The sequence below is a fragment of the Sardina pilchardus genome, chromosome 19, assembly GCF_963854185.1.
Source record: "Sardina pilchardus chromosome 19, fSarPil1.1, whole genome shotgun sequence".
NCBI lineage: Eukaryota > Metazoa > Chordata > Actinopteri > Clupeiformes > Clupeidae > Sardina > Sardina pilchardus.
Genome location: NC_085012.1, coordinates 29,933,122 through 29,959,751, shown reverse-complemented (window position 1 = coordinate 29,959,751; position 26,630 = coordinate 29,933,122). Strand labels below are relative to the sequence as shown.

Genomic DNA, 26,630 nt, shown 5'->3' with positions numbered 1-26,630 from the left:
ACAATGGTCTTAGAGCTTTGATCTGAGACTTTTTCCTAGCAATAATCACTATTGATCTAAAGCTTTACTTTGATTTTCATGTATTGATAGAGTGTATGGTTTGGGTTGTCTCTTGTTATTTTATGTCTTCTAGTGGATTTCTTTTTATATAAATATATATACTGACATATAAAACTGTGAAAGTTATTGTGTTCAGCTGTTCTGGGTGAATCTGTAGGGTAGAGTGTTTTGTTTTGATTTTGCATGTTAACTTTTCATTTTGATTTTTGAATGATTTCTTGTTATTTCCCTCCTCTTCAGCTCTCAGGGTCTTTACTAAAAATGTGTATGTCAATAGAAGTGTCGATATATTAATATTGAGTACATTAGTTCTTTAATGAAAGACTGTCAATCACTACAATCAGCACTTGACTGTGAATTCATATCACTTGTGCAGAGAAAAGGAACATAATGTAAGAGCACATTTTACAATTGTGTCTTCACTGTGCAAATTTGCTGGACCGGGCTAGGTTTTTTTTTTTTTAAATCCTGCCATGTTTTTTAAAAATCCTTTTCTTCTGACAAGAGAGCTCAACCTTCAAAACATTGCCTGCTGACAGTCATTGCTTTAGACCTTTAGATCCACCATGTAAAAGGGAACTTTGTGGTTTCTGCACTCACCATTGAAAGGCAATACTGGCTTATTATGGGAGCCATGTTCTCTCGAACCCCAGTAACAAAAACACTACATTTACCACGACCTTTGTTCATGATCATGCTTCAGAAATCAAAAAGCTGTCTTGTATCAGTATAATAATGAAAGCAATAAAAATGTCAGAATGGTGTGTGTGTGTGTCCTCTTTGAATTTACTGTATCAGATGTTGCATGTAACATGTAGTTAATCACATACTGGAAGATTTTACTGTGCTTTAGAATTTTTAGATAAGATACTTGGCCCTGTCTGAAGTTAGCTCTGAGATGGAAGCAAAATGGAATGATCAGCCTAGAAGACATAGACCATTGTGATTACATATTTTTCACAATTGTTTCAACACAAATTTCCAGAAGCAGTTAGGATTCAACATTCAGACTGGCTTGTATTACTGTGTAGAAGTAATATTGTGCTGTAGCGTGGCTTAACTCGTAGTTTTACATCTTGTTTTGGAATTTCACCCTGTGTGGTTTTAAATAACAAAGGGAAGGAGAAACTTTGAGGAAGAAGTAAACATTTAATTTTTTAGATTTGCAAAGAGGGGATGCTAGATTTTTAAGCAATATTCTAACAAGAACAATGCCAAAATGCCCAAACTAGACTAACCTTAGCCACCCTTTAAAACGTAATTGATATGTCTGCTCATTTGATCTTTCATTATTCTATTGGGAAGTCTAGTTGCTGTGGTACAGTATGCAGGGTTGTGTATGAAAACTGAAAAAACTTCTTTTAAAATAAAACGAAAATACATGTCATCATATCGATAACTGATTACGGTATAAATGTTAGTCTTTTGTCTTTTTTTAAAAAAGATCTTAATTTAGCTCATTAGTAGGCCTAGCTCTACTCCAGCCTACTTGAAATTCACATCCTCAGTCCTAACTGTAATGTGACTGCACACCACTAGAGGGAAGCATTTCCCTGTCTTCAAAAGGAGAGTTACACACGTACAATTGCTTCCAAAGCACTCATAAGTTTTTTTTATTATTATTTTATTCTAATACACCAGAACATCAATCCCTTGTAAATTGTTAGGTTTACCTTTCTGTGATATTGGGTTGCCAAGGTAGAGAGAAACTGAGACTGACAGTGGATCGCATGGCAGAGAGGTTGAAGTGGTGATGGGGGAGGTTAGACATCATAGAGGTTTCACATTACACAGTTCTACAAGGCTCTATTTTAAGGGTTTGTATATATCTCCAAAGCTCAAACTGAAGCCCCCAGCACCTTGAAATAGTGTGACAAGTCGTTTCCATAAATACCATTCTTAAATCTGCCTTGTAATTGTTTTGCTAATCTTCTGCTTCAGGTCTGACTTCCTTGGATATAAAGTTCTTACACTGCAGGATGTTCAAAGTGGTGCACAATCTGTCCAGCTAGTTTCTAAATAGTAAGAATGAATAATAATGTCAATGGGGATAAATGGTAGATGCAGTGACAGACAACTGAGTCAACTGTTTTTCTCAGCCTTACAGCTGTATACCTCCCATTTTAGAATGACTGTGACCTCTGAGTGGGGTGAGGACAGGTCAAGGTGCCTTTGTTTGTGGAGACAAAAAGGGATGGTGATACAAACAAGACCAGGTGGGCTGCAAAGGGAAACAAATATTTGGAGAAGTACCAAGGATCTTGTGCATAAGCACTTAGACAGTATGTGCTTTAGCCTTCAAATATATAAACCAATAGTTAATATACAATTCACCTTAACATAGACTACACACTTGGGATAGAAAACACTTGTTGTCTGTTTTGTACTTATGTCTGTATGTCAGACCCACTCCGACTTCTTCTCCTGGTTGTCACTACTGTTTGAGGGCATGTCAGGGCCGCTCATCTCTACCAATGTGTAGTGTCCTACTCTTCTGGTACAGACTGCTGTAGCTGCTGTAACCACATCTACAGAACTTGTCCCAGGAGGCTTATCCCGTCTGGGTGGTGGGGGTGGTTTAAGACGACTCCGTTTACTGACCCGGATGGGCCTGGGCGTACCAATTTGCTCTGTAGGACACAGTGCCACATCACTGCCCTCTCTCTCAGGGCATTCTTCCTGCGTGGGTGTTAGATAGCCATTATGCCCACTGTTAGCATTCACAGGACCCAGCATGGGAACAAGAGGTGTTCCTCGACCACAAGGAGGATCCTCCAGATCTGCTGACACACCATCATCCCTGCTGGACCTACTCATTCCTCTTTTCCTGAAACTTCCATTTGCTACTGACGCCACCATTTCCTCTACTATGGACACATTAGCATCAATGGCTCCCTGGCTTTCTCCTGGTGAGAGGTAATACTGCTGCTCCTCATACATATTCCGCACTAGCATCCTCCTTTTGGACTTCTGCCTCACTGAGCGCTTAATGGCACAGATCATGTCCAAAATATTGAGAAGAAGGGAAAGGGCCGTTGTCCCCAACATGAAGTTCAGCATAACAGTTTTCTCTGTGGGTCTGGAGACATAGCAATCCACTGTAGTTGTGCAAGGTGATTGCTGGCACAAGAAGCGCTTGGGAATGTAAAATCCGAAGAGATAGTAGTGAGCTGCCCCAAATCCTGCCTCCAGAAGAATCCGTAGGAGCAGCTGGAGGATGTAAGCTCCATTGAAGTTCCTCAACATGCTGAGCTCTGCTTGAATGCGACTTGCCTTACGCAGTCCTCCTTTCTGGGGAGATCCCTGCTGGATTTCAATGGCTTTCATGTTGTGTGAGGCGTCAGAGAAAACAGCAAAATCTGATAGCACTTTGTGAATGATGTAGGTAACAAATGTCACATATGGTAGACAGAGCAAGGTTAACTGAAACAACCAGAAACGGAAGAGGGACAAGGGAGCAAATAGATCATAACAAACATTTGAGCAGCCTGGTTGAATTGTGTTGCAAACAAATCGCTCCTGCTCATCCTGATAAAGTGGGTATCCAGCAAAGATGAGGATGACAATACGCAGGAAAACCATAACAAGCAGCCACAATTTTCCTGTAAAGGAAGTACAACACATGTTACAGTTTGTCTCAGGATTATTCGAATGGCAAGGCTTCACAATGTATATATGAAATGTTGTGTTTCCACCAAAAGCCATGCCAAGTTTTAGGATGTTACTTCAATTTAAATCATATAGTCTGACAGTTTGGTGAACTCATAAACATTGTGTGAGGAGTCACTGTGACTCACCTTGCCTTTGTATTTAAATATAGCCTGCAGACCAATTGACCTAGAAACATTATGTTTGATGACTGATTTCTACAAAAGCCCACATACATTTGACAACATGCTCAAAGTTCAGCTGCAACACTGTACCCTATTCATTTGCCTCATCAATGACAGTTTCTACTTTTACTCACCTACAACAGTGATGTTGTGGTTAACTGTAACAGCAATCGCTTCAGATGTAGATTGGCTCCCCATATTGACTGGGGGTTGGACCCAGTCTTGCAGGCCTTTTGTCTTATGGCCCACACCTCTCAGCTCAACAAGGCTCAACAGGGCGATGGAATCCTGCTTCCAGTGAATTCACTCATGTTGCGGTGATACAAATCTAGGTCTGTGAGAAATTCCCAATAGCCGGTTACCTCTTAGAGTCTACTGCTGGGCTCGACTCCTCGTCTTATCTCTCTTTCTCCCCCTGTCCTAGTAACAACTGTTCTCAGACAACAGAAGAAGAGGGCAGTGAGCCCCATTGTGGAGCTATTCTTACCCACCAAAGGCACGTCACCCTCCTGACATTGCGGAGATATTTGCAGAGTTGTTTGTCCTTAGAGAAGAATAACGAGGCCTCTGGATTAGCCATTAAATAACCAGTATTAAGTTCTCATGTAAAATGGAAAGCATGTCAATGTTAAAACAAAGAATGCACCCCAAGGTCAAGATGTAGCCTCTTGGTCGGTGGGGCAAGAGTCTACTGAGCGTATTTCATTGTTATAACCAGTTATGAATTGCTCAAAACTAAACTGAGTACTGTGGTCTCAACTTTACAGTTGCAATAGTGTTGTAGCTACCACATTTGAATGACAACTTTGAAATAATCAGAATACAATCTAACAACAGCTATATCTGGTCCTCATGCCTTAAGTAAACATCCATTGGGCAGCTCATGGTTAAGACCAGTTATTGCCGTATCAACACAAGCAGAAATCTGTTATTGAAGCATTCTCAGTAGCTATTCCAGTAAACTACAAAGGACAGGATGTCCTAACAGGACATTTTACTTTGTCCTAAAAATAATGTCAACGTGGATATCTTTGAATACCAGTCTTCTTGTTTGAGTTCAGTAATAGTTATGACTATGAACCTAGTCTAATGGGTGTTTCAAGGCTGTTAAGTTATGGAATCCTCATGATCCAATAATTGCTACAAGTAGCCTATAGCCTGGTGATATTGACCCTTGACCTTATTTTTTACATACTTGTTCTTGAAGTAAGACCATAACCCTTCCCCCTTTTTTTTTTTTTTTTTTTTTTTGTGTGGGTTTTTTGCTGTTGTTGTTGTTGTTGTTGTTTGTTTTTTGTTTGTTTGGTATTTGTTTTACTGATTTATGTCCTTTGCATAGATTTAAATGATCTTCCTTGTTTAGCACAGCCTAAGCTGGGTGGGTGGGAGGGTGGGAGGGTGTGGGTGTGATTTAAAATTGTTGTTCTTTATTGATATGTCTCTCTCTTTTTTGCTTATCAGACTGTATTGTCTATCTAAATAGAACATATGTGTACTATTACTGTACATACATATTATTCCTACAGTTTAATTTTTTGCATTGCATTTTTTGTAACTGAAAAATCTAAATAAACCATGGGAAAAAAAAAAAAAAAGTTATGGAATCCTTTACTTCACAATGTATTTGACAAAACATAAAATGTGTGGATAATAGCCCAGCCTTGGAGTCAGACCATCGACAGACCATCGACAGACACGTTGTGCGAGGGGTCATGTGATATTACAATAACTTCCTGTTAGAATTGAGTCTGTATATAGGTGGGTGGCTATTGTATGCTGTTCCGTGAGTCAGTTTTTATTGGTATGCTAGATGGAAGTGTGCATGTATATAAGAACATCACTTGGTGACAATTTAACCATTAAGATCCAGAAAAAGTTATTGAAGAGCATGTTTTGATTTAACACTTTAACTTGACCAGAAGGCCAATAGTCATCATTATTGCAATATTGCAATAGTCATCATTATAATACAAAGGTAAATATAGCTGCGAGCAGCAATGAGGGGGCCAAGCAGTAGGCCGGAGTAACCATGGCAACTCGACGCTGTTCGCTCAATGATGCAATGAGACATAAGCAACCAGAGCAAGTTTCATGTCTAGCACGTCAAAAGTTACAAGCCAACTTGCATTTTTGCTAATTGCAGCTTTGCTAAAGGTCACCAAATTTATTGGGCATCCTCAGGATCGGGTCACGAGTCCATATACTGGCCCTTTCCGAAACGTGCCCTTAAACCCTAGCCCTAAACACTTCCACTTAGTTTGCGCGTTCACGCGAGGGTCCGCCACATTGAGTATTATCCGAAACAAAATGAGTCGAGTGAAGTGTCTAGGGAGAGGGGCTACCACGCCTCCAGGAGCAAGTCAGCATGGAACGCAGGTGCAACCGTTTTCACGTGTTGTGCAGCTTGTGCAATCTCCCTGCCAGTTGTTTTTTGGTCCGTATGACGGCATTTACAGACAAAAGCGTGATTTAAGCTACATTGTAACAACTCATGTTTAGTTTGATACTCAGTAAAATGTGCAAGATCGTACAGAAGTAGGCTGTAATATTTAAACACATGTGCAGGTCGCATTTACAGCACTTTTATAATTTGATGTTAAATAAAGTATAAAATGCAACTCCTCAATCATAGTAATGAAAGGATAGAAGAGGGTTGTATATCTTAATACACAGGGGTGTCCAGAACATCTTTATTGGTGATTTAATATATATTGCCTTCATAATTTCTATGAAAGCAAATATGATGTCAATTTCCTTCTCCCTTCAAGCGCATCCGAAATGTAGCGCTGTTTTAACCCCTACCCCTTCAATGCGAGTATTCTCCGCACCCACGAGTGTGACTTGAAAAGGAAGTTCACTCGCTAACGAGTCGAAGTGAGTAGGGGCTCCGTTTCGGAAAGAGCCACTAAGTTTGGTTTTGATAGAGGTAAAGGTTGCTGAGATATGAGCTCACTTCCTGTTTGGCAGCTTCACACCCCAGAGGTCAAAGGTCACCAAATGTCTTGGGCATACTCCTGATTGGGTCACGAGTCCATATACTAAGTTTGGTTTTGATCATGGAGGTATTATAAGAACTGGAGAAAGTGAACAAGTCCCGCCCCCATTCATTTCAATGGGAATGCTAGGCTAGTGAAATGTGCCAAAATTGAACGATTTTTTCAGGCTTCAACATGGCGTTTCAAGGGGCTTGTTTCCGGTGCCGTTTTACTTAGCCAATTAAGTGCCAGGTTACCGATTGACGTAAGGTACAGAAGGAGAGCTCGTGCCCACACTAAGCTCGTGCATGAGCTGAGAGTGGAACAGCCACCAATCAGCATGAGTAAAACGCAGGTAAAACGGCACCGGACATGATGTATTTCTGGAAAATGGCGACGAGGAAGTGCTTTGCTAATCGGCGAAGCTAATCAGTCAAATCCTGACCCCCTGGTTTTGATCATGGAGGTATTATAAGAACTGGAGAAAGTGAACAAGTCCCGCCCCCATTCATTTCAATGGGAATGCTAGGCTAGTGAAAATTGCCAAAATTGAACGATTTTTTCAGGCTTCAACATGGCGTTTCAAGGGGTTTGTTTCCGGTGCCGTTTTACTTGGCCAATTAAGTGCCAGGTTACTGATTGACGTAAGGTACAGAAGGAGAGCTCGTGCCCACACTAAGCTCAGCATGAGGAAAACAGCACCGGACATGGCGACGAGGAAGTGCCTTGCTAATCGGCGAGGCTAATCAGTCAAATCCCGACCCCCTGGTTTTGATAGATGCAAAGGTTGCTAAGATATGCCTGCGACGGGCAAACGCTTCCGTCAATTGTTACAGAAATCCACACACTGACAAGGCATGGTCTGAAGATAGTCTGTGCCAATTTTGGTAAGGATTGGTTGACATTTGTGACCTAGGGAAATTTGTTAGTGTTTTTGATTAAATCCAATATGGCGGCCGAATCAATTACGGTGATGTCATAAGTTGCCATCTGTCGACATAAGGATCTTCCAAAGTATTACTAGACATCACTAGTACATTGTAATTCTAAGCACAACAGTTGAAGTCAGGCTGTTCCAAGGATTCCAACGATACCTGATTTTTGAAAATTGGCCCAAGGGGTCAAAAGTCACTTGCGTGAACGCACGTCCAACTTTGGCCTGTTGGTGGCGCTAGAGTGTTTGGAGTGCTGACATGAAACTTGGTGACATGAATCATGAGACTGTCCCCAATCAGTGTGCCAAATTTCACCAGTCGGTTCTATGGGCTGCCATTGACTTCCATGTCAGAATTATAATAAGAACACTACGAAACACAATAGGTGCCTTTGCAGCTTCGCTGCTTGGCCCCTAATAAATATTACACTTATTTATGATGGATATTTAGCTTTTTGCACCTTTCCCAAAGAGTTTGTTTAGTAGAAGGCAACAAGGACACCACCAGGGACTCTGATGTACACTACCGACAGCAAGATTGGGAAAACGGTCTTCTCAGGCAGAGCCACCTACCACTAGGATAGTGTACCGGAGTTGAAAGAGACAAACAAAATTGAGGTCATGCGTAATTACACCACTTATATCCATCCCTGCCACTACACTCCCTCATTGAATACATATCTAGCTTGATTTGAGGTTTGCTTTGCAGTACGATTGTTTTGTTTGTCGTTTGTTGTTTTAGTGTTGTTTGTTTGGTGAATGTGCATTTCACTGATCTGGGTATACGTTTTTTATTCTAGGCTGTGTCCTTAAGAGCTGGCTGCCGAAAACAGATGAAAATTTAATTAATATTTTGTCTGCACTGTCCTAGTCAAACAAATAAATAAAGTATCATGCTGATCTACTTTGCATTACATGAGACAAATCCATTGCTTGACACAGTCTACGATTTTTGGAGTCAAAACAGTGTGATCTCCAGCCTTGCCTTGTGTATGCTCATATTTTCCCTCAATACGCTATTTGTGTTCCTGACAGCGCAGGCGCAGCAATTAATAATGGTAATGGTCAAAATAATGGTTATTTTGTCATTATGAAAACCATTTCTCCATTTATAAACACTAGCCAAAATGTTAAATATTACCTTAAGTGCTACTATCCAACCCCTGTACTATAAATCACATTATCAATATATACAGTGACACACGTATCATATTAAGCACTGCTGGATTAAATAGTCCTCTGTTTCAGATATGTCATCAATTATCCGTGATTAAAAAAAATATATGTATTCTACAGTCACCCTCATCATCACTACATGTCTGTAACTTAATTACAGCAGCTGTTCCATATTTAGACAGTGTTAAATCCTGCATCTTGGTCAGGCATGCCATGGCACCAACTCTTTTTTAACAAAATCGCAAAATCGCAGTCCTCACAACCCTGACCAGTCGTTATTTGACCTTTAGTTTGTAATCAGGGTGTATGAGCCATAATGTCATCACTACATTTTGAAACACTGCTCTTCAAATAGGCCAGGTTTGGTGAAGAACCTCCCTCTGCATCCTGCAGAACCTGATTTAGAGTAGCACAATTTTAGTTTGTTTCAACTAAAAATGTCTGTGTACTCAGATATTAAGGAGGTCTGAGGCAGGCGGTTTTTTATTGCAAGTTTTAAAAGTTTATTTTTCTTGTGCAGGTTCCTAAACATTGCTTCTGAACTGGGATCATCAGTTAAAAACCATGGTTGAAGAGTCAGCATGCAGCGTTTAAACCTATTGGCCCCCATGGGCGCTTGAGGCTGGAGAGACCTCACTAAAAAGAAAGACTGATGATGAACTAATAGAATATCCAAACAGATAGCGCTTTAGCTTTTGGCAAACTGCGCACAGATAATGGGTTGACCTACAGAACATAAAAAAAATCAACAATAACAGCAATAATTCATTAACTGTAACCAGTCATATGACCAATATTCAAAAGGGAAAAAAACAGGAGAATTCACATACAGTTTACAGCAGTTCTCTTTATGTTAACACAGGAAACCACCAATAGTACAAAGACAAATTGGAAAGATTAATTTGTAAATCCTAAAAATGAAATAAAAAGAAATTGAAGAGCGACAAACAAGAGAGGGACTGAGATAGACAGATAGGGTGATCTATATATATATATATATATATATATATATATATAGTCTGGGACAGATGGGGGAGAAAAGGAAACAACAAAACATGTCTAAACAGAGGTAGAGTTGAGTGCACAAGGCTATCAGACCATTCAGATGGCTGCCATGGGTCAGTGATCACAACAGGCTCTGAATTAACACACACTCACACATACAATAAATAGGATAATACAATCTTTGAACACTTTTTCCAATGTCTCCCCAGGGATGACACCAACCTCCAACCCAAATTAGACACTTGCGTTTAATTCTCTCCCTGGCAACTATTCCCTCCTCTCTTTCTCTCTCTTGCTTGCTCCTCTAACTCCTGCCATTCAAACACGATGTGCAAAGGGCCTCTAAAGCACTAGTACTCCTCATAGGAGAGTCCTTCATTGTTTTGTTTTGTTTACTTTGGTAAAGATCCATCCCTTTTTTAATCACTACAAAATGTCTAACCATGAACAACTGATCAAAATGAAATATGGGACTACTGTCACAATACAGTTTGTAACTATGTAAACAATAATATGATGAGTGGACAATGTACAGTTGATCTTTTGGAGAAATCTGATACTTGATTACGGATAGGCAGAAATAGCACAAACTGAATTATTCCTCATTGCAAAAATAAAGTTCTCACAATAGAAAGCAAGAAACAATGAAAACTATTCGAATTTCATTCAAATTTCAGATGCAGTGTCAACACTCAATTTATGAAAAGTTTTTGAAATCAGAAGAATATAGCGCCCTTTCCATATTGTATTTGATAATGCCAAATTAGTGGCTTCCTACCTCATTGTGTTGTTATATTACACTTTGAAAGATTACTCCTGTTTTTACACATCAATACTGATCTGTTACATATACATAATTTTCATTCTTTTTAATCATGTTCTGAGCGCATAGGGTTTTGTATATACATTGTACAAACCAATCTTAATGTAACCTTTATTATTCTATAATGCTTTTGTGATAAGGTGTATGTCAGAAATTCAATAAAAAATAACAGCTACCAGTATGAATCTTCACGAAAATTTCTTTTATACTTCCATGTTTTAGAAAATAAATATTCTAAGTCCATTTACACTGTGATGCATGGACCATCTCTGTTTAGTGTACGAGCTCCAGTTCATTTGGAAATAAAAATGGTGACATGAAACTTCTTTTAAGACCTCACGTGCCAACTCATCATTTTCATAACATGTTTTCAATCTAAATCGTTTCTTTTGAAATAAAACAGAAATGAAATTCAGTCAACTCAGGCCTTTTGAGTTTAAGGACATAACATGGCAGAGCAGACAAATGCTGCACAGCCCATCTCTTCAGCCACTTTGGGCCTTATCTCTGCCCTAATCCAAATAGTTGGTTAGCAGCACAAGACTTCACCAGTAATGAAGACTAGAGTCCTCTACCGAAGGCTACATCTTACTAATCTTAAAAAAAAAAAAAAAAAAAATCTAATGTACAAGTCATTTCCTGATGGCCTTGGTTTAAGTCACTGCATGTAGATTCACTGAAAGAATATCTAAATATCTTAAAATGTAAAGATCAAAATTAATAATGATAATATGTGTAGGTCTTTCCACTTGATGGTATCTGTGTTTGCCAATAGTAATGTGACTTTTGACCTTCTTTCCCTTCCATACTCCATCCTTCTCTGCTTCAAAGATGACTCTTTCTGAAAACGGTTCACAAACCCAAGGATCCCAGGGACTCCCCACTATGCTGATGACTGCTGGTCAGAGAGAGGGCACCTAATAAAGCACCTTAAAAGCCTACAGCGTACACAACTGCAATCTGTATGAAGGAGAGGAATGATTCTGCTGTCTCTGTGTGCTTCACATGTTGTTTTGCCATTCAAAGACCAGAATAAGTCCCTTCTCCAAAAAGTTGATGCTCATGTAGATGAGAAAGCCCCGTACTCCTGCTCAGCTGACTTTAGTTGGGTTTCTGGGGCAAACTTTTAGCTTGATGAAAACATTTGCACCTTGACTGACATCCGACCAAAAATAGGATTAGAATCGTAGAAAAATAAAACAAGATGGATCTTCTAAATAGTGGGAATTCTAGGAAGGAGCATTGACCACCATGTCCAGGCTTAATGGTTTCAAACATGAGTGCTGTCTTCGAAGCGCATCTCATGCTGAGTCAATGTTACTGAAAAGCCACTAGAATCAAAAGGAATGTAAAATTATAGGTAGCTATTAAATATCAATCAAAGCAACAGCAGGAAGCCATATATGATTGACTGCACTGTTGGAATGGTGCTCCTAGTAGTAGGGGACTGCTCCGATTACTTGGTGGGTGGCTTTGCAAAAATTGGTCTTTACACGTCCTCTTCAAATGTCCTTGACCTTGTCCTTCGTGGCAACTGACTAGTGGTGCTGTCCTTCCCAACCTGGGATGCCTTCTTCAAAACCAAACTTTATGCTGTCCAGATGGAGGAGGATAAAGAGGAGGAACAGAAAGAGAAGCAAATGGAGGAGGAGGGAAGTGATGGACCATCTCTTATGTACAGTGAGACACAAACTGTAATACTTATGGTAGGAAAACCCTTAGAGTAAGAGGGGGAGGAGTCCCCACTCTAGGAGAGCAGCACAGGCTCTGATCAAGAGTGGTGTATCTAAGCAGGAAAGGCATCCCTTTAACCGAGAGACCTGCCCGTGCCTGGGACGAGTCTGATGCCTCTTGTAGCCCCTGCCCCCCTCACATGTTCTGGCTATCTGTCCCAAGGTCTCTGGTTGTTAGGAGATGATGGCAGGGGACCATCTGACCACTGTTAGGTTATCGGCACTGACTGATCGCTTCTTGGCGCCTTTTCTCAAGTCCTTGTATTTGTCATCACACAATCTAGAGATGGCCTGAGAAGAGATAATATAGAGAGAGAGAGAGAGAGAGAGAGAAAGAGAGAGAGAGAGAGAGCGTGAGAGAGAGAGATTAAATTCCATTTACAAATGATGCACTAAACATTTTATATAACATTTAGCATTTACATGACTGATTATGAACTAATTCAACAACGGTCCTCAGGTTGGTATAAATGACATTAAGAGCTGCATGTAGGATGTCCCTTAAGCTAAGACAAAACGGTCTGAATTAAGGATCAGCTCAGGACAGCTGGGCAGTAGCCTGAAGAAGAGACTCACCTCAAGCTTCTGTGCCTTGTCTCTGCTAAGGGGCTCCAGTGGGAAGCTTAGGTTGTTGGCCTCCGACAGCGAGCGCAGGTCAAAGTAGTACTTGGCATAGACACTTGACGGCACATTGATATTGAACTGAAGCAGCTCCAAAAACTGCCTCTCCAGCTCATTCCTGGTGGTTAACATAGCAACATAAAACAAAATACATACACAGATAACATGCATGTAAGCAAACAACCTCATACTCTGATCATGGAGAATGAGAACGAGAATGCAGATCTACATCTTAAATCAATGCAGTGATGGGAAACATGTAAGCAAACAACCTCATACTCTGATCTTGGAGAATGAGAACGAGAATGCAGATCTACATCTTAAATCAATGCAGTGATGGGAAACATGTTTCCGAGACATGACCTACAGAAGTTAGCCAAAATAAATTATTTTTTGTTTGCTGTTGACCACTGGTACCTGCTTTAATCTATGCAAAATAACAATGTATATCCACAGGTCAGATATCAAGGATGTCAACAGAGTAAGGAATCACCAAGCGTGTTTTATGTGGGATTATATTAATGATAGACTGGAAAAATCTGAAAGACTATTATTGTTCAAGTACCAGAAACTCCAATGGAAATACCCAGACAGAGGCTGTCGTATACACTTCCAACAATCCTAAGGGTGATATATTGCTTGTCAGCTCAAATAGTACGCCCCCCCCCCCCCCCCCCATATCCCATGACGGCAGACTACACCTTTGCCACAGCTATTTCTAGTCTGCAACAAATAGCTTGTCGCTGAAAAAAAATAAACAATGACAATTATTCATTCTTCCATTTTCTCTTGTTCTTTAAAGCATAATCTTGGACCTTGTTACATACATAGTATGTGGCGAAGTATCAAACCAGAAATACTATAGATAGTTCTGTGGATATCTTGCATTCTCACAAACACTCACATGTCTTCAACGGTGATGTCCTTTAGAATCTGGCAATAGTCCACGTTCCAGACTGCCTGGTCATCCCATACCTTGGAGGCCAAAAGTATGGCACCCAAAACAATCCTCTTCCAGTTAGCAGGACATATGTCAATCTCTGCATATGTCAGCAGCCTCTCAAGGTAGACCTGCAATGCAGACAAAGTCATTTTTTTAAAAGTCAAACTTTAAAAGTCATTATCCTTCTGCTAATCAACCCGATTCCACCATATTTCACAACATTTAAGACTGAAAACTTTCTGAAAAAAATGTTCAATTCAATGAGACATTTTTATTATTTTTTTTTTACATCCAAATAGCTTTAAGATCATTTAACTACACCTCCAGAACGAAAAAAAAGACCCTCATTTATCAACCGAGCGTAGAAACGAGCGTATATCTGAGCGCAGAAATCATCTTACGACGGGGCTCACGTGTGATTCATCAAACTTTCGTATCACTCCGATTCCAGCGTAAGAATAAACGTGTGTTGATAAATGTGCCGGTTAATGTAATTCAAATATCACGCCCCTATATATGCTCGTTCTAATGGCCTGGCCCCTAGAATTTACAACATGAAGGTGCATTATACGTCCAAAAGAGATCATTAGTGATCTCGTGCCACAGTGACGTCCAGCTGAACCTTGTCAATTTTGACAGCTAGAAGCTGTCATGAAGGAAGGCGGGAAACTAGAGCGATTTTATTTTAAAATCTTTTATAAAGATTTTATAACAGACTTTATTTTCGCAGAGAAAACGCATCATACTATAAAAACATTAATTACAAAACTATACGACACTGAAAATTTCCCTTTGAAAATAATTAAAAATATATAATTCATGAATGTTGCGTTTGCCAAAGAGAAAGTAATAATCTCCTATATGGCTGCACATACTGTACAGGAAAGGTGTTATGTCCGAGATAGTCCATAAATTCAACTCTTCAACTTTCTAATCCACCACTGATTTACTGCTGCATGGTGCTATGCCGCCTGAAAAACTTGCGTACGCGAGTTCAGACTAGACGTAAGATTTGAGCGTATAGCTCCGATCACATTTACATTGATAAATGCCATACTTTGCGTGGAAACAAGCGTACGCCTGTTTTTGGTCGTACGCACGTTTCATAAATGAGGGCCATTGTGTGTAAAAAAACTTTGGTCATGGCTCAAAATGAAAATGGTAGGTTATACAGTACTACTGAACAATAAAGCCTAGTCAGTGAACCATGAGCAGCTGGACATAGGGAAGTTGGTATTGGCTTTTTGTGAGAGAAACATTCTGGAGGATTGATCAAATATGGATGTGCATATGATCTGAAGGCCACACTACACATAAAAATGAGGATATTAAAGGGCTTATATTACAGGGCAGAATAAATTCTGCAAAGCCACTTTTAATTCTACAGAACCATTTCTTAATATAACTATCCATGTCATGAAACAAGGAAAAGCCTGGGAAAAACAAACAAAAAGACCAGTTGGCTCAGTGATTCAATCAATCTATTCAGTGTTGGTACTGTATCTTTGATCTTTAAAGCCTCTATGGCTTCTACCAACTTCTACTAGGTTCTATGGCTACTATTAAAGATCATTATGTTTTCATCAGGGTTTGTTTGTTGGTTTGTTTGTTGGTTTGTTTGTTGGTTTGTTTGTTGGTTGGTCTGTTTGTTCGCAAGATAACTCAAAAAGTTATGGATTTTCGATGAAATTTTCAGGAAAGGTCTGTAATGACCCAAGGAAGAAACGATTAAATTGGGAGTGATCCGTATCACCATCTGGATGCAGGAGGTGGTTATGTGTTCGCTTGGCGGAGGTTTGTGCTCTGAGTGCTTTTCTAGTTAATCACTGGTATCAGAGCGGTACTCAAAATCAGCCGATACGGTGTCAGGACTGAAAGTGTCAGATCAATTCATCCATAGTTAGAATAAAATGGTCACGACTGTCAATGAAAATTGTATGTTTTTTCAAAAAAGAAATGAAAGAATGAATCAGCAGTTTTGGAACCACCCTGGGTAGTTTCAGCTCTATAGAGGATACCAAATTCTCAACAGCGTCATGTCACCATCATGAACAGTTGACGTCAAAAGCAGCATGAGCAGTCACACGTTACACATGAGATACTTGTGCTTTGTGGAAAACAGACTATCAGACTTCACGAGGAAAGAGGAAGGACATTCTGCGAAGACATCACATGCTCTCCCCTGTGGGCAACAACAAGGGTGTTGAACATCAGGTGGTGTGCAATGTGATGGGAGGATATAGGACAGACTCATCAGCAGGTAATATACTCTTAACTGCTCATTAACTGAGAGGCAGACAAACATGTAGAAGCTACAAAGCAAAATAAAGTGCCTGTTCAGCATAGTAAATGAGTATTGATCAAACTTGAACTGTGCTAGAGTGTTTGAAAGGTCACAGAAGTAAAGACTAACCCTGCTCACTAACCCTGAGTCTCCTTTCCTCACACGGCTCCTGTGGCTATTCTTAGCAGATAACCATCAGGTCCTGGGCCTCCCTCAATTACTCCCGGAATCCATCCATAAGCTCCCTTAGGATCACTGCTTTGTGCCATTCACACAGTCTCTTACGGCGGTACAGGCAAGAGACACACACAGACACACACAGACACACACAGACAGACACACACACACACACACTTTCCAGCAGGGGAGTGGCTACACCAACAGCTGTGGTTTTATTCTGTTCGTACAATAGGAACACCAATGTAATACTGTTGAGTGGAAACATAGGTGCCAAACACCACTGTATTACATGCTTCCACAGAGTAGCAACATCATGCCATACAATAACACCCAAAGCCAGAAGAAATTGGTGGCGTCATAACAAACTTGTCCTGAATCAAATGCACCTGTTCCTGCTTCTAATATTTGCTAACAAAGCCAATCTAAGTATGGTCAATGGTATTTACCAATATACCAATATATTATCATCCTTACAAACAGGCCTGGCTAGCTGTTGAGTAGCTTAATTTCATACCCCACAATCCAAACAATTAGGGGCAGTCAGCGGCGTCGTTAGACCTGGGCATTCGGGGCTATAGCCCCGGATATATTGGGAAGAGCCCCGGATCTCCGCGCCTTAAAAGTAATGATGAAAATCGCCTAAGTCATTAAAAACAGCTGTTGTAAAGCCACTGCTCAAGAAGAATAACCTGAATGCCTCCATGTTAAACAATTACAGGCCCATATCCAATCTACCTTTTATTGGCAAAATTATTGAAAAAGTAGTCTTTAATCAACTAACCACCTTCCTAACATCATTTTGATTACTTTCAGTCTGGTTTTCGGGCAAATCACAGCACTGAAACAGCTCTCATTAAGGTTTTCAATGACATACGTCTCAACACAGATTCTGGTAAAACATCAGTCCTAGTGCTACTGGACCTAAGCGCAGCATTTGACACTGTTGATCACAATATTTTACTACACAGACTAGAAGACTGGGTTGGATTTACAGGCATAGTTCTAAACTGGCTCAAATCATATCTACAAGAAAGGAGCTTCTTTGTTGCCATCGGCAACTGTACCTCAACACCAACATCCTTGACCTGTGGTGTTCCCCAGGGGTCGATCTTGGGGCCACTATTATTCAACCTCTATATGCTCCCACTTGGACGAATCATCCAAAATAATTTGATTTCATATCATAGCTATGCAGATGACACACAAATTTACTTAGCTCTGTCACCAAAAGACTATGGTCCCCTTGAATCTCTATGTCAGTGTATAGAACAAATCAACACTTGGATGGCTCAAAATTTTCTTCAGCTGAACAAAGAAAAAACTGAAGCAATTATATTTGGTAAAAAGGAGGAAAGAATTAAGGTTGCCACTCTCCTTGAAACAAAAGGATTGAAAGCAAAGGATACTGTTAAAAATCTCGGTGTATTAATCGACGGTGATCTAAATTTCAACAGTCACATGAAAATGATAACTAAATCAGCTTTTTATCACCTCAAAAATATTGCCAAACTGAGAGGGCTAATGTCAAAACATGACTTAGAAAAACTCATTCATGCATTTATCTCCAGCAGGGTTGATTACTGCAATGGGCTCTTCACAGGCCTTCCTAAAAAGACTATCAAACAGCTTCAAATGATTCAAAATGCAGCAGCTAGGGTTCTCACAAAAACAAAAAGAACTGAGCACATTACTCCAATTCTTAAATCTCTGCACTGGCTTCCAGTATGTCACAGAGTTGACTTTAAAGCACTACTAATTGTTTATAAATCAGTAAATGGAGCAGGACCTAAATACCTATCAGACATGTTTCAGCAGTACACACCTTCTCGTCCTCTGAGGTCTCAAGAGAAAAACCTCTTAGTAAAACCTGCTGTTAGAACTAAACATGGCGAAGCAGCTTTTAGCTGCTATGCGGCTCAGCTTTAGAACCAACTTTCTGATGACATTAAAAAGGCCCCAACTGCAGCCTGTTTTAAATCTAGACTTAAGACCAAATTGTTCTCAGATGCTTTCTGCTAACTGTCTCTTAATTATTCCATCTGGAGTCTTTTATGTTAATTATTCCTTATTGATTTGATCTTGATATATGCTTTGTTTTTATTTTCTATTATGATCTTTTTATTATTATTATTATTATTATTATTACTATTACTCTTTGCCCATCTATGCTTTTATCTGCTATAATTACTGTTTGTTTTTTGTTTATGTAAAGCACATTGAATGACCTCTGTGTATGAAATGTGCTATATAAATAAACTTGACTTGACTTGACTTGACTTGACCAGAGGTTTTTATGATATTCCAAACGAACGCCACGGCTAGCAGCCACCAGAGCCGTATCTATATGGTTCTGGCAGCCACAACTGCAACATTGTTACTAGCGCTGGCGTTATGGAGTCCGAATCATTTGTTGCAACTTTAGAACGATGTGACCAGCCACCCGGTGTCCTCTAGTTTTGTTTGTAAACGGCAAATACGTGTAGCCTATTGAAGTCAATAAATGACATATAGGGAACTTCAAAAAAGGAATAGATATGCTCTTCTACAAGCAACTGGTGCATCCACGGCAGGGGACAAGTTGATCAAAAAGAGAAAAATACCAGAGCAGTACAGTTTAAATAAGGCTTAATGTTTTTTTTGTTTGTTAGTTTATTGTAGGCTAATGCAAAGATGCACAGCAACAGTCTAACGTTGCGATCAGCCTACATCTTCGTCAGAGTCTGTTATTAACGTTCTGCTAGATGTAGGCATACACATCTAAACTGAGTAGACGTAGACTTCGGTCTAGTGGGGAAATTAGCTTTGTTTTAAAAATACGACGGCCCCAGCCGTGGCGCAACTGGCTGGGGCACCTGCACCGCACGCCGGCGACCCGGGTTCGATTCCCGCCCCGTGGTCCTTTCCGGATCCCACCCCGACTCTCTCACCCATTCGCTTCCTGTCTCTCTCTACTGTCCTGTCAAAATTAAAAGGCACAAAAGCCCAAAAAATATACTTTAAAAAAAAAATACGACGACGAAGACCTCAACGATTGGCCTTACTTTCCTTCTCAAACCATGTTGAAATCGCAGCCCAATTTTAAAATGTTCCCGGGGGAAGAACCCCCGGACCCCCGGAAAATGGAAGGGTCAGCCGGGCTATAGCCTAGCCTGGGTGTTCCCATCCTGCCTTGCGCGGTGATTTCTTTCACACTGCTAAGGCAGTCTGGAAACTAACACCCACATTTTCGCCTGATGTTGGTGGCCAATCACAGAACAGGGGAGAAAGCAAGACCATGATGAGCTATGCACAGACGCATTTGATAGACATCCGTGGCGCCCAATGAACGGATCTGGGCATTTTTTCAAATACGAGAAAATGAACGTCTGGTTGCCAGACCGCGTCTCATTTGAGAAGTGGTAGGCGCTAGCCAGGCTAGCTATAGCCCTGAATCTTTTGAACACCTAGCGACACGCCTGGGGGCAGTGTAACACCAGAGAGCACATTCTCTCCTCTCAATTGACAGCAATCATATCACACTACCCCACTCCATGATAATACAGACATTGTCAGACACTATCTACGTCAGCTTTTAGAATAATTTAATCATATATGAAGAGCTTGGCTCCAAAACGCTATATCCTTCATTTTAATGAAATATTTGACTTGATGATGATGATGACGATTTATCATCATAATTCAATCAAAACAATACATCTGCAATTTTATTGATATTACCTGAAATACACAATTAAATAAAATGACTTATGAATGTTTTTTAAAATGGAGATTCAGTGTTTTGGAACCATACTCTTCATATGTAATGTTCTACTTTGTCTCAAATAATAAACAGTACCAGCCCCAGTCATGGCGCAACTGGCTGGGGCACCTGCACTGCACGCCGGCGACCCGGGTTCGATCCCACCCCGTGGTCCTTTCTGGATCCCACCCTACTCTATCTCCCACTCGCTTCTTGTCTCTCTCTACACTATCCTGTCTGATTAAAGGCATAAAAGCCCCCAAAAATATACTTAAAAAAGAATAATAAACAGTATATTTTCAGAAGTTGAGTTCCTGAGAACCTGAGCAACACCCCTTAAAAAAACAAAACAAAACAAAATCTACGCAAGGATTTTGTTCTACATTTTTAGGATCTTAATTTGTTTGTGTTACATTCATGGCCATACATTTTTGGAACACATGGCATTGTGTATTACCAAATGGTGTAAAGATCCAAAAGCAGTGTCACTTACCAATGTGACAATGGCACACTCAGCTGTGAGCTGAGCCGCACTGAACAGTGTCCGCACAAACCGGTAGATTTGCTTCTGCTCGGGGTCATGCTTCTCATAGTCTGACGGCACCTCCGATTTCTGTGGAGAAAGGTAGAAGCAGGTGAATGAGTAAACCTTCAAATACATAAATATTCACAATATACTACAGTACATGCTCAAATGTAGAGAGATTTAATTCTGCACACTGAAGTGTTGACATTAGGTCATAATTTGAACCAATATTGGTACCAACAGAGAAGTGAGAAGTGTCAGAAAAGTTCTATTCAATGGTAAAGGTAAAACTTACTGAAAGAGGATGGAGTTTTTCATCAAAAATATCTAATACCATCCTACCATCCACATCTCTGCAAAGAAAAAGTGTGAGAGAAAGTCAGAGAGACAATAAGTAGACTTGAGAAGATGAAATAAACCTAAATCTAAACATTGATTTAATTTATTTCTAATTGAAAATATGCAGGAGGAGCCATGACAACAACAGTGAAATTCTGACCAAATTCCCTGTCTTTAGATGATTATGCTTAAATGTCACATATGCATACACACATGAATTACACACAACAGGGCTGTACGCTTAGCTTTTTCACTAGGAGCACAGGTGCTCCTAAATGAAAAAATTTAGTTGCACAGACAAAAATGTAGGAGCACTATGACATTTCCTTGAAAACCTTATTGCCTTAAGCAGGATACAGATCATTCACAGCAGTGGCAATCCTAGTCTTTGCTCAAACCCTCCACACACACAGAAAATGGCTTGTCTCGTTTCTATTTCATATTTTGAATATTTTTCAATTGTTAACAATTAATAGCATTTTAGGATCTGCATAATTACTTATAGCTTAAAATATTCAGTAATTTGAATACTTCATATTGATTACACTTGTCTTTAAAATGATATTACAGGGGTGGTGTGTAGGTCTAATTGAGTGCCTGTCACTTTAAGAAGTACCGTAGGCCTACGTGAACATAACTATTTAGTTTCATTCGGTTTTAGTTCAAGGATACATGTTTTCATTAAATAACATGAATGTCTAAAAAAACTAGCAAAGGTAAAGACAAATATTTCTGGTGTAATAGAAAAGATGAGTGTCCAGCAATGTTAACTTCTATGATTTAGGTAGCCTACCATGGCATGGCATTGTGAGTTGTCCCGTTCACTTTTTCCTTGGTCATGTTTAATTGGCTGGGTGCTTAACTTACTCTACCATGACTTGTCTTGGAGTTTGGTATATCTGGCATATCCAATGAGTGACAACCAGTGCTCAACATAAAACGTTAGGCTACGGTATTCTCCTGATAACGCTAGTGGAATAGCCTAGATTTAATGTGAACGTAGCCTACATAAAAAGACGCAGAGTGGCTATATGATACAGCACACTGTTACGACCCTGTGCCCTCCTCAGGCCATCCCGTGTCAGTGCACAGGGTCAGGGTTGGACCTTGGGAAGGTTAATTGATAATTGGGAGCACCTGTAACCAACCAGGTGCTACTATATTAGGGTCTGTCCTCTCTTTTCCATTAGGCACTTTTCTTCTTTCATGCAGGCACCTATTTTGATTATCTCTTGCACTTGCACTCTCCTTTAGTTTATAGCTCTCTTTTCTTTGTCTACTAATTTAGTCTCCTACATAATCTACTGATACCTACATTGCATCCACACACGCACGTCACTCCTATTCATTTTCCCCTAGACACTTTCTATTTGGTAACGTTGTTTAGTTTAATTCAATAAATTATTATTTGCTTTGAAGCTTGTTGTCCGTGTCCCTCTTTATGTTGTGGTCTGTAACGAGCTGGCCGTAACAGCACATTTGCGATGAAAATGTTCCGCCTTTTTAAAGCAGGTGTAGCCTACACCGAATCGTGGTTAAATCCATCATTTAGAGAACAGAATCAGTTTGTTTCATAGAAGTCTACCAGGCCTATGTCAAATGCAGGCTCGGGTGAAGCTGGGAGGAATTTAACACACGTTTTCCACACCGTGTTTATCAACCGTGATAATAATAATATTTCAAATGAACACGGTAATTGTTATGGTCAACATTTTTATCATGGTTTACCGTTTCACCGGTAATCGCTACATAGTCACCAACTGATAACGAACGGATTGAAGAAAAAGAAGAATGGATTTGGAGTGACATTTCTTGCGTGTGTGTGAGAGCGCGAGGTTGATGCTGAAAGCGTGAGTGTCCAGCCAGGTGCGTAAGAGTTGTCAACTCTGAAATTTGTAGGCCTATACAGATGCACGACAATTGTATTAGGCTATACTTTGATCCACTTTGTGTGGATTCATTTTAGGAGCAAAATGCGAATGAAAGGGTTGAAATCAGTACTCACACGTGTGCGCGCATTTTAATTTTTCTACTCGCACTAATATATTTTTAGTCGCATTTGCGACGACCTGCTCGCACAGTACAGCCCTGCACAATATCACTGCAAGGATATGCACACATCATACTAACCATACGCATTCACACATGAATAATCTTTCCTCTTACACAGTTTAAAAACACATGTGAGCTGCTTCTGCCTTTGGAGAGTGACCCTTTTGTAAGATGCAATAACATAAACCTGAGCCAACTTCCCCAATGATAATTATTAACAAAGCTCTAAGAAAGGTTTTGCCATTTGGCAATTACAATAGCCATACTTACCTGTTCTTTATATGGTAGTATATTGCAAGGGCTACACTGTAAGAGAAACAGTTGGTGTAAGTGTAAGTGACTTTCTGTATATTTATTGTCTGAACATTTCAAAATGTAGCATTGACATTTGTTCATCGAGACAAATGGAACTTACCATTTGATGGTGTACTTGAGGTTGGGCTGGCTGACGGTACTGTCATCCAAGAAAATGGTTGAACAAGAGCTGTACTTGCGTCTCAAGGGGGCAGCCGCATGCTTAAATGCAGACAGACAGACACACAGGTTACATGGATCAACGTCAGCAAGGCTGACAGAGAGCCTTGCCAAACGACTTGCAGAGTAGGCCACCTGGATCATTCATTTAAAGCCCTTCTCCTTTAGGCGGAGGTTCTACAGACAGCAACTGCCCCATCTCTCTGTACAATAATTCTGTGTTGGTCACATCTGCTAACACTGGTCTAACACTGTGCTTCTGTTTATCAGAGGAGGGAAGGGGAGTGTCCATGCAATTTCTTCATCTAATTTATTGTAGATGTAGTGTAATAAGCACATTCCACACACCCTATTTGCAGTCAAAGTGTTAAAGGCACTTGAAATGACACACATTGCACACTAACAGGCATGCACAAATTAAGAGATAGAAATGTGAAGGTGTGCAGTCATACCTTGGACTCCGAGATGTGTGTTAACTTGCAAAGCAATAGTAGGAGATCAACATTTTAACAACATTTTCAGATGCTAATTCAATCAAATCTCCATTGACATAAGTGAAGCCTTGGCTAGACTACAGTAAAGCCTTGGCTAGACTTGCAAAGCATTCTAAATGAATTAATAATTCATTCAATTCATATATTCATTTATCAGCCCAGCCCACAATTCTATAGTCTTTAGGTCAACCATAACTAGCTGGTGAAGATTAGCATGTATTTTTAAGTAAGGCATTTTGAAAAAACTAATTAGCAATGCAAATGATGCACTGAATAATACCATGCAGAGTTAATCAGGTCATGCTTCCATGATTGTAAAACATGTCTGTTTTACACTTGTCATTAGTGTGCACAAAGACAAAGAAGCAAATAGGAATTATATTACACCAGTAACTGAAACTGTGAATGAAATATATTACATATGTGTTTCACATTTTATGTAAATATTTTCATGGTCGTGGAGCTTCAAAATCCATTTAGCAGAAAAATGATGGTTCTACTCACATGGTTAATGTATAGGCTTTTCCGCTTTTCCCGTACTGAAACAAAGGAGGACAGAATTAACCAAAGCAGATTTCAGATAATTTGCAGAGCATAAAAGAAAGAACTACTTTACACAGCCCCTATTTTAGGTATTTCAAAGATGGTGTACCTTATTGTGTACTGTTGACAGTAAATTAATTTATAAGTAAAACTATTTTCTCAAAAGAAGACAGTTTTCAACACAGTCCTATTCAGTATAATTTTGCACACACTGCAACAAAATGACATGTTTTAGAAATGTATTCTAAAAATATTTGGTCAGAACAAGTTATTCTAAAAATTAAACCCATTATTAAGACATCACATAAAAGCACATCAAAAACATCTGTACAGGTCAAGTTAATAGCTGAAAAGACACTTCACTGACAACAATGAACAGCAGCAGCAGCTGTAGCGAAAAAGGCAGCAGCATTATCAAAGGCGAAAAGATATTTCCCCGAGGCAATGGTCACTGCAAATCTCAGTCACTCCCTCTGCCTGAATTATCTCTATCAGGACTACAGCTGAAATGGCTGAATTTTAGACCAACACCTTGGTCATGCGAGATGCAGATCTTCCAAAGTAGAGACAAATCTTCTACAATGCAAAAAAGACCACAGCCCCTTCAGGATTTCTACACACTACAATTGCAAGGGGTAGCAGCAACATCTTTGAATCATCACTGTACAAGAGGAAGCTACCATATTGTCTTCTGTAACTGAACCTTTGTTTGGGAGGTTGATTACTTTGAAGAATCTTGATCAAACATCACTTTTTTCACACTGGTGTGGTGAAACAATAAAATACAAATAAAAAGTGCTATTCTCAAAAGAGCCATATGGGCTCAAGTTGTATGACCGAGCACAACCAAGGGGTCACCCTCAACAGATGTTGGCCAGTGTAGCACCATACTGCTTGGGAAATTATTATAATCAATAAGTAAATACACATTTACTAGGCCACAAAAGTCGAGTTGGCATCCATCATTATGTTGACAAACAATGAAAAGATAAAAGAAAAGGGTGCAATTTCCTGGGATGATGTGCTTGAGCAACAGGATCATGGCAGGATAAAGATGTGTTGTTCTTAGGAAACATGAAACCCCTAGACTGGGTAAACCCAGCCCGATCTGCCGGCCATTTGGTATTCCACTCAATTCACCTTTTTTCCACTCAGTGATAGTAACCAAGATTATTTATGCTGTAATGTGTGCATAGTGAACATTATATCTTCAGAAGTTGTTGCCATGGAAGTAAATTACATTCCCATTTGACATTTGCTGTGGTTTGGCAGTCCAATCCATTTGGGAAGTACATTAATCAGGCTAACTAGCATGCTAGCTGTTGAAACCAGTAGGCATCACATTAGCTAATCCACCGGTTAAACCACTGACTACTTGAATAACTTGGCTTAAACTGAGCAATCGGCAACTTTTCACAACCTGGCATTTGTTGCTATCTATCTATGAACATGGATATCTGACTAACTCCAAATACGAGAGTACTAGTGGTGGGAGTGTTTCAGTGTTCCGACCCACCACAGCAACTTGATTAGTCTGTGATGTGACCTGCTAAGAGTGGGGAGAAGTGTCGTTCACCCTATTATCAGTTTATGTGCCATCAAAATGATTTTTGAAACATTATTTTAAAGGTAAAGGGTGTTCAACAAGTTGGCCTCTTTATGAGTAAAGAGTTACATCAAAACCTTGTGATCTAGAAATGAGGATCATACTGTATAAAGCAATGAGCCCACAACACACTACAACAGAGACACACTGCATATGAACACTCACAAATTCAAGCAGACTGCCAATGTGCATCCTGATGCTTGAAGCACATACAGCTATCCACTCAAGCTTACCTTTTTTATTGGGAGCAGCAACTGAAAAAAGAGAGCGCTGGTCTAAGTTTCACATTT

At 39.8% G+C, this 26,630-nt stretch overlaps 2 protein-coding genes across 5 annotated transcripts in view; both read right to left on the bottom strand.

Annotated features, from left to right (window-relative positions):
* Positions 1 to 1,273: 1,273 nt before the first annotated feature.
* Positions 1,274 to 4,287, bottom strand: gjd4 (gap junction protein delta 4). Its single transcript, XM_062521295.1, has 2 exons — positions 4,028 to 4,287; positions 1,274 to 3,662 (listed from the first exon to the last, which is right to left on the bottom strand). The coding sequence occupies exons 1-2, from the start codon at positions 4,089 to 4,091 to the stop codon at positions 2,461 to 2,463; spliced, it is 1,266 nt and encodes a 421-aa protein (XP_062377279.1). The 5' UTR covers positions 4,092 to 4,287; the 3' UTR covers positions 1,274 to 2,460.
* Positions 4,288 to 9,805: 5,518 nt separating this feature from the next.
* ccny (cyclin Y) overlaps positions 9,806 to 26,630 on the bottom strand; it is a 38,837-nt gene continuing 22,012 nt past the window's right edge. Inside the window, exons 3-12 of one of the 4 annotated variants that reach the window (XM_062520638.1) lie at positions 26,574 to 26,594; positions 24,696 to 24,730; positions 24,150 to 24,173; positions 23,639 to 23,739; positions 23,494 to 23,529; positions 21,128 to 21,185; positions 20,800 to 20,919; positions 14,065 to 14,231; positions 13,116 to 13,278; positions 9,806 to 12,830 (exon numbers count right to left, since the gene is read on the bottom strand). In XM_062520638.1, coding sequence (XP_062376622.1) covers positions 12,714 to 12,830; positions 13,116 to 13,278; positions 14,065 to 14,231; positions 20,800 to 20,919; positions 21,128 to 21,185; positions 23,494 to 23,529; positions 23,639 to 23,739; positions 24,150 to 24,173; positions 24,696 to 24,730; positions 26,574 to 26,594 — 842 coding nt within the window. In that variant the 3' untranslated portion in view covers positions 9,806 to 12,713. The remainder of the gene's footprint in view (positions 12,831 to 13,115; positions 13,279 to 14,064; positions 14,232 to 20,799; positions 20,920 to 21,127; positions 21,186 to 23,493; positions 23,530 to 23,638; positions 23,740 to 24,149; positions 24,174 to 24,695; positions 24,731 to 26,573; positions 26,595 to 26,630) is intronic. The other 3 variants (XM_062520640.1, XM_062520639.1, XM_062520641.1) reach the window with 3 other exon arrangements.